The following is a 13,246-nucleotide window of genomic DNA, read 5'->3' as shown; positions in this document are numbered from 1 at the left end:
TAGCATAACCTAGAGAGCTTCATTTTTCTCAAAATGTTTCATGAAAGAAAAACATTAAAAATATTTTTTCATTCTAGATTATAAACCTGTTTGGCTTGAAAAAAAAAGACCATTTCCAAATACTGAGACCAGCAAGAGCATCACTAGTGTCTCATCTGGACTAAGAGAAAAAGTTGGACTAAAGTTTTCACAGGGAGTGATATCACCTTTTTCTGCTGACATGGAGAAAATGATTTCATGTTTCCAGTTTGACCTGACGCCTGTCCACGTTGCTGCAGGTATCCGTTGCTGGTGTGTGAGCACGGTGTCACTGTGCTCATTTTCCAACGATGCAAAAGCAACCTGAGCTTCTTTAACTCCTCATTAGAGTGACAGGCTGCATTGTTGCAGCAATTAATCCGAAACGAAACCTCGCTCAAGCACTGAGTACCGGTACATGTACTGAACAGGAAATGGACATTTTCATATTGAAATAGTTTTCTTAGGTTAGATTTCATAGTTAAGTCCTCTGGGAAACTTCCTTATAGGTTTTTATTAATTGTAAGCCACATTCGCCAAGATGGACAGAATTAATGTCTTAAAATATATCATATGTGAATTTTACTTTTTGAACTCAATTGATGAAATAAATGGACATTTTGTTTATTTTCTAACAAATTTATATTTCTGCGTCTCAAGACTTTGGAGTGTCTAAACATTTTATCTCTCTACTATTTTGACCTCAGACGGTGCAGGGAAAAAAAAACCCTGAATTTTTATGGCAATATTTTGTAGAATCTCTAATTTTTAAAACAGTTTGTTTTCTTCTCAACACAAAGCTTTTGTCCACAGCAGGTTATTTAGCATGAAGAAATATTTACACGTTTTTGCATTTATATAAATTATGAACTTCTGCTCCGCAGCTCATTGAAGGAGCGAGCGGAGAACAGAAGAAAAGCCTGGGAATCACAAGCCTGGATTACTACACCTACCTCAATCAGTCCGGTTCCTACAAAGTGGACGACATCAACGATAGGAATGAATTTCAGGAAACGATGGTACAATTTTTTTCTTTGTTCTCCGTTCGCACATGTGAAGCTGTGGCAGAGGACGTGGGAGCACACATTGCAGTCCTGATCATGCAGAATATTTCTCTTCCCGCCTGCCTCTGCAGCAAGCCATGGATGTGATTGGCATCTCTGCAGAGGACCGGTCCATGGTGCTTCAGATTGTGGCCGGCGTCCTGCATGTGGGGAACATCACCTTCAGAGAATCAGGCAACTATGCTGCCGTGGAGAGCGAGGAGTGTAAGTAGAATGATTATTTTACATTTCAGCTCTTATTTAGCTGCTGAGACGGTTCAGTTTGGTACGAAGTGATGCGGGAGAGTTTGCAGACTCAGAAACAAATCTGTGGTTCTGATGTTGTTGGAAGAGTGATGGCTGGTTGGGACCTGAGCTGTCTGTCTCTGGCTGGCTTTGGAGGATATTTCTCCCATACCACATTCTCTCTCTCTCACATACACACCCTAAAGTTTTACTCTGTTAATGCCAGAAGTCTGAAGTAACTTTGTCTTATGGTGGAGTACCAGAAAATAAAGTTATTTTTGCACAACTGGACTTTTGTCAAAGGCAAAACCGATGTTGGAAAAAAACACTCTCTCTCGCCTATCCCGTTTCTTCTCGCCTGCTGCTGTTTTATTTTATTATTTTCTTCCTTTCTCCATCTTTCATGACCAGATCTCTATAATGTCTTGGACAGGACCAGAGAACAAAGCCGCAGTCTGTTCTGTGCAGACGTAATAGTGGCACTTCATAATTTCTGCTCTTTCCTGCTCTTCTCAGCCTCACCGTATGGTAGCATTTAGAAACTCAAAAGTTTTGGACTTTCTGCACAGACAGTATCGGTGTAAAGGTCTGATTGTACCATATAATATATAACTGGGACCTCAAAGATGTGAGCATTGCTTATCTTTGCACCCTGTCTAGAGACGGTTTAAAACGTGAATGTTTGAAAATACAAAAAGAACCAGAACAACAACTAAGACTCTTCATCTGTCGGTGAAATAAATAAGAACCTTAATCTCTAGGATTTAAATAACAGATGTAATACTTGTTACAAAAACTAAATTATCTTGCAGCTCCTTCTAAAATGTGTCCCTACAGGCGGACTGTAATGATTCCTCTTCCACTGTTTCCCTAAAATGTTAGAAAAATACTCCTACCTGGAGGTACATGCAGGGGTAACATGGTCGTTTCATTGTGTAGCAATCAATTCTCGCAATAATTTCTTTAATTTGATCCTGCAAAAGACGTCACTGCGTCTACCTGGACTGGCAATTATGTTCATGCTCACACTACAAAATCTTACCAAGTATTTGTTGTCGAATTTCTATTGAAAATATTTTAGTCTTGTCTTATTTCAAGTGTATTAACTTGCAAGTAACTTTTCAGCAAGATATAGAAGTTTGTTTTAAGTTAATAATTCCTTTTTTTTTTTTTATTCTTAGTTTCATTGGCCGATTTTTATATTTTTTTTTCACTTATAATGCATAAAATGTTAAAATTGAGGGTGGAGGGGAAATCTGCCAGTGCAACCAGCACCTTTTAAAAAAATTTATATTAAGGAATCATTGGGTTAAAATAACCTCTTATATTTTGCTGAATAGTTACTTGTAAGTTACACTTGTTTCATTTAAGTGTGCAAAGATATTTGCACTAGAAACTAGACAGAAATGCACTGTAAAATTTTGTTTTTGCAGTGCACTTTGTTTTCATGTCCTATGATGTTGCAACAAGAAACAACCTGAGTAAGTGAGGCATACGACTCACTCCTGGGCAGCAGCAGGTCTTGATAATCTCAACTTTGCGCTACTTGCTTGCTTTGTCTCTGTTTGAACATAAATGAAGCCAGTTTAAAAAGAAAGTTTCTTATTAATACTTGCGAACAGACGTTTACACACAACGCTTCATAGATCTGCTGTGACGTGTTGAGACTAAAGTCGAGTTATTCGCAGCAGACTCATTATGCCTATTTCACACCTTTGATTTGTGATCTACTGGTTTCCTAAATGTCTGAGACAGGCTGCTTTTCCTCCCAAAGGAAAAAACTGTTTGCAAGCCATTTGCTGTAGCACATTAAAGCATTTCCTCCAAAATCCCAACTAACTGAGATTTGCCTTTTTAGGAAAAGTCCACTCAGCTTTAATCAGCCAGCAGACACCTCCCACCAATACACACCAGCTATTTCAGTGCATTAATTTGTAAATGTAGGATGAGTCATCAGCTCCTTTCTTACTTTAATCAGCTTGTTTGTGACAGAGAGCAGAAAGAGTCGCGTAACTTCTTGCTCTTCACCAGAAGCATCCGGTTCTCACAGTTTCTCCTCTGTACATCTTTAATTTCTGTGTTAAACATGCATCCAAATCTGAATTACTAAAAAAAAAAAAAACCCATCAAACTCTGACATCAGGATATAAATCCAATTAACCAGTAAATGTAGTTTACTCATTTTTCACTTAGTAGTTTAGGTTTTACTGCTAAATACTGAATTACAAATCTCCAAGTCTGAAATGTACTCGGTGAAAGAGTCTTGCTGTTTCTTCTGGACTGGTGTCAAAATGGCTTCTCAACATTTCCATTGACTTTAATAGTTCTGCTTTTTTGACTCATTCAAAGTGACACAAACAGACAAGTAGGTCAAATGGCACAGATGTATTTAGTTGTGAATCTTTGTTCTCATCCACAGTGAGCTTAGTGACAACAGGCAGAGACAATAGGAAATGTTTATTTGGTGGCATCACATTTTATAAAAGTCACAATTTCACTTGCACAATAAAAGTACATTTAAGCAGTGATTTATTTTTATTTTTTATTTTCTTTTGGCTGTTTTCATTTAAAGAAGGCTGATCCTGTGTTTAATTCTTGCCAGAAATCAAAAGTCAGAGGTAAAAAATGTGTGTAATTAGTAACAAGCAATGTTTCTGTCTTCATTTTAGACCTTAAAAAAAAAAAAGCTTTACATCATGTTTTTATGCTGAAAAGCACTTTGACTTGCCTTGTTGCTGAATTGCGCTACACAAATTAACTTAAATTTCAACATGAAATCACAGATGGAGCTTTACGTCTGTTGAGATATAAAATAATCACAAGTGCAAATAAACAGATTATTCCCATAAGTCTAACCATGTTTTTAAAAAGTGGCGACCATATTGCAAGTTAAACCTGGGGGACCTGAGACATAATTCAAACTTTGAAGGGTAAAACAAAAAAATGAAATTTTAAACCTGGAAGTTTGAAATTGATCTTCCAAGTACAAATCAAATTCACCATGCGACTTCAAATAAGCAAACAAAACTAGCTTTTTTTTTTTTTTTTTTTTTTTTAAACTGTCTTTTGAACCTTTTTCTCCTCATTATTGACATTTTTAAGTTTTGATTTGGCCCCTACAAAGTGTCTTGTAGACCATCAGTGTAGGCAACACTGGAATTGTAAAGAGCTGCTGGGAAGAAACATTAGCTAATTTTACAGTTCATGATCTGTGAGCCAACAATATATTCTGGGATGCTTGTTTCCGTGCTGCTTAAAGCTGCAGAAAATGTTTTTAGAGGGCATTAGGATGTCATTATGCTCGGCAACCAATGTTTATCAACAATGTTCACTACTAATGGAAATGATGCATTTAATCTTTTCCCATCATCAGGTTAGATGTTGGGTCAATGCTTTTAATAATCTGAAAGCAGGAAGACATCAACTCTGCATGCTGAAGTTGTTTTTTTGTTATTGCAAGTCATCACATCGTCAACTTGGACAACAGTGTTGCATCTTTTCCAAACACCGTACAGACATCACTGCCTTTGTATTTATTTCTGTAAAAACTTGAAAACCTGACCAAATCATTTAAATTTTTTTATTATTTTTATCTATTTTTTTTTTTTATGAAAGGAAGCATCGAGTGTGATTGGTGGAAAAATTGAGCCCTGCTCCGACAACATCCCATCTGTTGCTCTTTTTACTCTCTGATGCTTTGACTAACAAATCTGCTGCAGGAAGCCTGTTGGAGCATTGTCACCAAGTGTTGGACAATGTGTGAAAGAAGGACTTAGGTCATCCTGTACAGTCAACTCTAAACACAAGGGTCATTTGATTGAAGCGGGCGTATGGTCAGTCGTACCCTAATCTCCCGTACAGGAGCCACTACAGCGGTCCGAAGCATTCCCAGACGCAGGCCTGAGAGTTATTTCCTTCTAGGGGAAGTGAGTCACTGTAATAAGGCAGGGAGGGGCTCTCTAGGGACAACATCAACACCAGGTCGTGGAGAGTAGTCTGTGCTGTGCCATGTTTTTCTTTCAAGTGTTTGGCTAAAACCATTGTTCTCCCAATTCTCTGCAGTGGAGACCTCGGTTTAGCCGTCTGAGACGCTGGTTTCTATAGCAACAAGAGTTTTGCACATTAGGGCTATGAGGAAAGTTTCTTGTAGTACCAAAAATGTCATTGTATTGAAAGAAATAAATGAAGTGCTTAAAAAAAAACAACAAAAAAAACAGTTGGAGAACCCAGTTTTCAGCGTTTCACTAACATGCAAAACGAAGAAGAGGCAGCTTATGGAACGAGTGCCGTCCTGCAGATCGATTTGCATGTTGCCGTTCATAGAAATGGCCCTTTTCTTTTTCAGTTAAGGTGTGGGAATTGGTACGTGTTCATCATTAAATCCAATTTTCCAACATATTGAATGATATTTTGCTCATAGGGAGCCCCACAGGGGACATGGAGGATTTATTCTTCTCTTTTCCGTTCCATTGCAATAATGTACAGATCAGTTCACGCTGCATGATTGAATACTAAAAATCTTTTTTATGGTGGCCGCCGTACTTTCTGCTGTAATACGAGGTTTATGTGAGCTTTTTTCATGTATGTTATCATCTTTTTTGTGAGATATCTGAAGTTTTATATCTATTTCTGTTGGATAGAAATGCACCACAAACCTATGTGCAAAATGGAAAAGCAAAACAGGCCAAACATGAACTTTCCATCTCTTTCCATCCCTTCTAAGATATAAATAGAAACTTTCCTCAAGAAGGAAAGAAAGAAAATATGCATCCAAACTATTTGGACTATTTCTGAGTTACTTTCATGGGGTGATAAAGTCATCTGACTTTTTTGTGCAGTTCCATCTTAACCTTTCACAAACAGACATAAACAGGCAGTGAATAAATCGATTTTCAATCAGTTTCTGCACCAAAGAGTTAAAAAGTATTTAAACACTTTTTCACTGAGGCTCTTTTAATGTGCATATATTTGACATTTTAAATTCACATTTATGACGGCATGTAAAATAGACCAGCAAATATCGCATTAAACGACGAAACGTATTAAGAGGGAACGCAAAAGAAAAATGTTTCCTCATGACCCTTTGAAGGCTCCGTACGCTTGAAACCCTTAAAGTTGTCAGAAATGTGCATGTGTTCATTTAACAGCATAATCCAAAAACTTACAGAAATACTCAAACTGTGAAGTAGTTTAATTATTTTACACATTTGTTTTTATGCATTTGAACATTACGTTAGAGAATCTCAAACAAATTCATTCTGAGAATCACAGAATCCACAGAATTGTCTTTTTCTTTTTTTTTTTTTTTTAGTTCTAGCATTTCCTGCGTTTCTGCTCGGTATCAACCAGGACCGGCTAAAGGAGAAGCTGACGAGCAGAAAGATGGACAGCAAGTGGGGCAACACCAAGGAGTCCATCGACGTGACGCTGAACGTGGAGCAGGCCTGCTACACCCGGGACGCTCTCTCCAAAGCCCTGCATTCGCGCGTCTTTGACTACCTGGTTGAGGTATCCGTGAACGCTTGTTGAGGTTATAATGTGCTGAAATGTTTCACTCTGGCAGCTCGCCATGTGCATGAATTTAGCTAAGATTAGTTCCTTTGATTTCAGTCCATCAACAGAGCCATGGTGAAGGATCATCAGGAGTTAAATATAGGAGTGCTGGACATTTATGGCTTTGAAATCTTCCAGGTGAGTGTTTATTAGGTGTTGACACATGACTACGGCGTGATTTAGATTAAGTGCTTCAGCATTTAAACAGATTTAAAAGAAAGGATCAAACTAATCTATAAAGCACTGGGATTAGAGCCCATCTCATGATTGAGACGGCTTCTTTCCTAATCTGATTACAAGTTGGTTTGACTCTGTTGCTAAGAGAACCTGGATTTGGGATTGTTTATTTTCTTGTAAACATGAACCTCTTCCTAAATGTATAAATTGTAAATACTGTCTCCTCTATTTCAGAAAAATGGATTTGAACAGTTCTGTATCAACTTTGTGAATGAGAAGTTGCAGCAGATTTTTATTGAGCTGACGCTGAAGGCGGAGCAGGTGAAGTTTCCACGTACTCACCTTTGTTGTGCATATTTGTTTATTTTTTTTAATTGTCTAAATGTCCTTTTTTAAACACGTTGCAGGAGGAGTATGTGCAGGAGGGCATCAAATGGACTCCCATAGATTACTTCAACAACAAGATTGTCTGCGATCTCATTGAGAGCAAAGTAAATCAAACACTAGAATATTTAGTACAATGCATATGTTTATATTGTTACAATCCGCATCATTTGTACAAATGTTATTTGTATAAACAAACATTTATACTTTTTTTCCAGGGTGAAAAGTGATAATTTGATTAATTTGTTTTTCTGAACAAAGATAGATAGATTGCTGGTGACTGATGTGGTATGTAGCTTTGCAACAGTCATAAATATAAATATCTGATTAAGAAGTGACATTTCCTTATTATTATTATTATTATTATTATTATTATTATTATTATTATTATTATTATTATTATTATTATTATTATTGTTATTATTATTATTATTATTATTATTATTATTATTATTATTTATTTATTTTTCTATCACAGTCAGAAGTTTATATCCTTTTTCTTGGTATTTGGTAGAATACATTTTTGCTGTAAATTTGTGCCATTCCTCCTGATAGAACTGTTTTAACTAAATCAAGTTCTGATCTCGTCTTCCTCACACATCTTTTCATCTCTGCACGGTTTTCCTGTCTGATTCAGATCTCGGCTTTGGGACGTAACAGGAATAATTACTGCCAAAACTTTTGGTCTTGATTTATCAGATCAGATGTAAAAGAATAAGATCTTTGGTCTTGAGTGCATTTACAAACTGTAATCTGTTTTTTTGTTGTTGTTGTTGTTTTTTCATCATTTCTATTTTGAGTAACGCCTGTCAGCCCCTGTTGATTCATGACCTATTTTCTCACCTGCTTCACCGTTTTTGTTCTGGGGTTGAGTCACACATTGACACAAAGCGCAGCTCCTTCATGAACACTCTGCACATCCCCATGCTGTTTATACTTGCAAATAATTGTTTGAACAGATGAATGTTGCACCTCCGTGCATCTGGAAATGGTAACCAATGACATCCACGGTTTGTTTACTGACTTCCTGTCGGATTTTATTGAATCTTTCCGTGATTGCACAGAAGGAAGCGGTGCGTTTCCATTTACGTTTCCACTTAACTCAAATGTTCTGAATTGGCCCAACAGAAACCTACAAAGAAATGTGCACAGCCATAGCAATCATAGTGTAAATTTGAAGATCATATTAAAAATATAATCTAAAAAAATAGCAAATGGAAATCATTTTTGTAATGCTAAAATAGAAAAGGTTTATAAAAAATGGAACAAAATGGTAGAATCTTTTTATTTTTTAACACCTTCTTTCTGGTTTTATCGACGTATCATGCCCAGACATTGACTGCTGGTTTGGGCAAGTCTCTATTAAACATTTGACAAATAAAATTAGAAATCAAAAAAGTTCTTCATTTTGTGTTTCTGCTCACTAAGCTGAGGAAACTTCCTTCATTTTTTCCCCCCGTTTGCCTCGAGCCCCATCTTCAGACTCCCAAATGTGCCGACGTGCCTCTTAATTTGATCGATTGTTTATATTGAGAGGCTTAATCCACCAAATCCACAACCAGAGCTTTACAGCAAGGCTGCGTCTGAGAGGGGCAGGGGATTTGTATCGGTGCCTGACAGTTCAGCTCTCCGCCTAATCCAGTGACAACCTAACATGCGCTTTGAGTCTGACAGGCTGCTGAGAAACAATGGAGGCTTCAGATGAAACAGAGCAGTGTTTTATTGAAAACTATCTGCTTTTTAAATCTGATTTATGTCTTAATAGACACAGATTTTAAAGCTCATTTAGCTTTTGTAAGATTTTAGACACAAATTTATACCAAACACATAAAATATTGAGACGTTTTGCTGAAAGACGTCAGAAATAACGAGTTTTCTCTGTGATCTCAGAGTCCGCCGGGTATCATGTGCATCCTGGACGACGTGTGCGCCACCATGCACGCCGTGGGCGAGGGAGCCGACCAGACCATGCTGCAGAAGCTCCGGATGCAGATCAACACACACGAGCACTTCAACAGTTGGAACCAGGGCTTCATTATCCATCACTACGCCGGCAAGGTCGGTGCTCGGGGAAACGTTTGGCAAAAAACTGGCACCAGCTTCCCCAAAGTCGGCGCACACCTGTCTTTGTTTTGCCATTCGCCTGATGCTGGCAGCTGATGGTTCGCTTCTGGAAATAGAAGCTTATTGAAGTGTGTTTTTCATGGCTTTGGTGAGAGGGCCTCTCCTTGTATGATCTGTCATAAACACCAGTTACGCAGCTGGTGTTTCAATCTGGCAGTATGCGTCACCATCCTGGTGCTTTTTTTAAGGTTTCCACATCGAAACCAGCGCCAGTCCAGACCTCACTTGTCTCCCTCTTTGTGTTTTGTTTTTCTTTCTCATTGCACTTCTTATTGTATTTAAACGTAAAGCTAAATCATCCAGTCTGGGGTAATGCATATGGTCCAGTTTGGGTCATTCTCCAGATGTGTGACGGCTCTCAGCTTGGCACACATGCCGCAGGCTTAATGAGCCTTGCAAAAAATAAAAGACTTTAGGCTCCCGTGACTGAGCTCAAAACATTCCTCTCCTTCTCCGTATGAAATTCTCACAACTCATGATTATCATATGTTTAGCTGAGATGTTCCTCTGTGTCCTCTCTCCAGGTGTCCTACGACGCAGACGGGTTCTGCGAGAGGAACAGAGATGTCCTGTTCACTGACCTCATTGAGCTGATGCAGAGCAGCGACATGTAAGCATGCACCAACACATGCGCAGGATTTTATGGCTGCAGTAGTGGAGGAATCTTCTCTTCGCATCCATTTGGCTTTAATTAACCACATCTAACTGACATCTGCAGAGGTTTTGATCCATCTGGACTCTGACAGGATGCTGCAGAAGTGTGCAGGGCCGCCTGGCGTCCTGCCATCTGAATATCGTCTGGCTTTTGTCTCATGATGTGGCTTTTGGTTCCTCACAGTTCCAGGCTTCTTTCTTTTTGGGGGGTGTGTTGTGGAGTCTGGTCTCCCTGTGTTACACTTGTGTGGCCATTTGTGCAAACAGCAGTAGTGTCTGTGTAACCCCCAACAAGGGTTCGTTCTGTGCACAATCACTGAGCCATGAAGGAGGAGGTTAAGTCCAATTCCCCCAGAGACAGGTGGTGAAAAATGAGCAAATTAAAGAGCAATTAGCAAAGATACGAGAGCCTCCATTTGTTTTGAGCAGAGGATCAGTGATATCTTCTATTTATTCTCACAGATTTGAATGTCAGAGATGGAAAGCAAGTATAAATTAAATAAATGTAAAGATGAGGTCATGTTTTTTCTCTCTCTCAGCCTTTCTGTGATTTCGGCATGAACTGATTTTTTTTCGCCTTAACATCCTTCGCCGTCACATTCCCCGCGTATTTTGCATGAGTTGGTTTTATTTTCACATTTTCAATGTGTAATAAAAAAAAATATAGTGGAAACAAGAGATGGAAAGCAGATGGAAAGAGAACAGATAAACCTGAAGTAAAGTTCAATTTTTCCTGACTTTTCTCTTTTTTTATATTTACTTTCTTTATGATAAAATCATAATTTGCAGAGAAGTAAATGGATCAACAGATTAAAAAATATATATTTGTCTGGAGGACCATTATTAGAATTAAAATTAAGTTTCTCAAAAAATAAGATATTAGCTGGTTGTAAAAGTTGCCAAGAGGTGACAACACTGAACAAAGACTCATAATAGCAACTTTCTGTGTTCGTATTTACTGTGTAAGGCTGCAGGACAAACATTAAAGCCTGGTTAAAATTTCCTATAGCCTTTTTAATATATGTTTTGGTCTGATGAAGTTAAACAATAAGTTTAATTTAAAAAGGCATGCTTGGCCTTCAAACAGTGGAACACAGTGTTGGCAGCGTCATGCTTTGGGATTACTTTGGGTTTAAATGGAAATGTTTTTTGGTTTTTGTTTTTTTCTGTCGATAAAGATGAAGAATAATTTTGTGTTTTGTCAAAGTTTACATCCAAACCAATTAAGGCAAAACTTCTTTAGAAGAAAATGAAAGTTTTGGATTAGTTTACATAAATGCAGTGTGAGACTTTTGGAAATCTTTTTTTTTTTCCTAACTGAGCTACAGTTATTTTCCTGCAAAGAGATGTCCCTGCAGATATTTTTCTATACACACACCATGTTTTCCCAGCCTCCCCCAGCTCAAACCTTCCCAAATGTTTCAGGAATTCAGATGAGCGACCTCAGTCTGGAAAATAACCTTGGTTCTTTAATCATTAACTGCAGTTTTCATGCTGACAGCCTAGAAACTCAGCCACTGTTACAGTTCTTTGTTTCTGTTGATCTCAAAATAAACTTCATCTAATTTGTCTCTGCTTAGTTCCTTCATCAGGGCGCTGTTTCCCGAAAACCTCAATGCTGAGAAGAAAGGCCGGCCAACTACAGCAGGCAGCAAAATAAAGGTACCTGCTTCAAAGTGTGTGTATCTTGTAGGCCTGTCGCAAACGATAAATCAATTAATCATACAATAAATTAAAACTATCGACGTCATTTTAATTATCGGCGTTATCGTCTCTTCCAGCCTTTTTCTCTTTCTGTTGATGACACTGAATTAAAAAAGGCTCAACTCCGGTGCTCTCCACTGATCCTCCCTTCCTCATTTCCTTAGTGTAATGTCCAGCGCACACGACACCATCTTAGTGCTGTCAGTCGATTGTTGGCCCATTTTCAAAACCTGAGACCAAACATTAGCTGACAGAAATCCTAGGTATAACGGTTCAATCGGTCCTACCGTGTGGTGTCCAACAATGGGCACAAAATAATGGCTACAAGTCTAGTTAACTAATTTTAAAACCAGGCATTAATCAATGCTTTACTGCAATCTACCTGCAATGCATGTGGCTCTAGTGTCAGCATAACGTCCTGACTGAATGAAAATCATTAGAACCGATTTATGTCACGTTAACGAAGAACAGCTGAAAAGTTACCGGGTTCATCAACGTAGCGATTTTGCTCCAACTCCTCCCCTCGTCATTTCTATATTCTTTGGATGAAATGTTTTATAACCATTAATGTTGTTTCCACATATCATCTCCAATGTCCGCTGGACTTCGCCGTGTCAGCTGTTTGGGATTCCCCTCGGTAATTTCCCCTCAGAAAGCGCGGAGCAGAATCCGGCTTTCTGATTGGCTACCTGTCACATTCAACAGGCTGCGTTAACGATCCCAGTGGGGAAAAACCCCTGATTTAGATCGAAGGGGCCACAACGATCTAGCGTAACACACCACACACTACAGCAGGGGTGGGCACTCCTGGTCCTGGAGGACCGGTGTCCTGCAACTCTTAGAGGTCTCCCTGGTCCAACACACTGAAATCCAACAGCGGAATCACCTCCCAAGTGCAGTCAGGTTCTCCAGAGTCCTGCTAATGACCTCGTTATTTGACTCGTGTGTTGAAGTAGAGACACATCTAAAAGTTAATCGCAAGAGACAATCTTAGAACATCAACGTTCTAAGATTGTCATCAGGGGAAAATGTAGGTGTGAACTAACGTGCAGTGTGAACTATTGCATCAGGTAGTCGATGTGCCCATCTTCTCTATTTAAATCTAATGATTACTGAAGGGCAACATGGTAAACAGACTTTATAATCTGCACTCTTTTGGTTGAATGCAGTATTTATTTACACTTTGGCTTTATGTTGTTTAGTTTTTAATTCAAGTAAATTTTTTGTTAATGGAGACTGAGAATATATTTTATTTTTGTTTTTGGTTGTTTTTTTTATTTTGTTTATCAGTACCACTGTTAAGTGTTCTTTTGAAAATCTCATGCGTTATTACATAATTTCCA

General features: G+C 38.3%; 1 protein-coding gene across 2 annotated transcripts in view; it reads left to right on the top strand.

Moving 5' to 3' along the window:
- Nucleotides 1-13,246, top strand: part of myo1ea (myosin IEa) — a 56,287-nt gene that overhangs the window by 29,378 nt on the left and 13,663 nt on the right. For both annotated transcript variants that reach the window (XM_044138806.1, XM_044138814.1), the window contains exons 8-16: nucleotides 903-1,037; nucleotides 1,154-1,286; nucleotides 6,619-6,815; nucleotides 6,918-6,998; nucleotides 7,272-7,358; nucleotides 7,445-7,528; nucleotides 9,312-9,479; nucleotides 10,070-10,155; nucleotides 11,780-11,861. In XM_044138806.1, coding sequence (XP_043994741.1) covers nucleotides 903-1,037; nucleotides 1,154-1,286; nucleotides 6,619-6,815; nucleotides 6,918-6,998; nucleotides 7,272-7,358; nucleotides 7,445-7,528; nucleotides 9,312-9,479; nucleotides 10,070-10,155; nucleotides 11,780-11,861 — 1,053 coding nt within the window. The remainder of the gene's footprint in view (nucleotides 1-902; nucleotides 1,038-1,153; nucleotides 1,287-6,618; nucleotides 6,816-6,917; nucleotides 6,999-7,271; nucleotides 7,359-7,444; nucleotides 7,529-9,311; nucleotides 9,480-10,069; nucleotides 10,156-11,779; nucleotides 11,862-13,246) is intronic.

This window comes from Gambusia affinis, linkage group LG02 (assembly GCF_019740435.1).
Source record: "Gambusia affinis linkage group LG02, SWU_Gaff_1.0, whole genome shotgun sequence".
Lineage (NCBI taxonomy): Eukaryota > Metazoa > Chordata > Actinopteri > Cyprinodontiformes > Poeciliidae > Gambusia > Gambusia affinis.
This window is presented reverse-complemented; position numbering and strand designations above follow the sequence as displayed.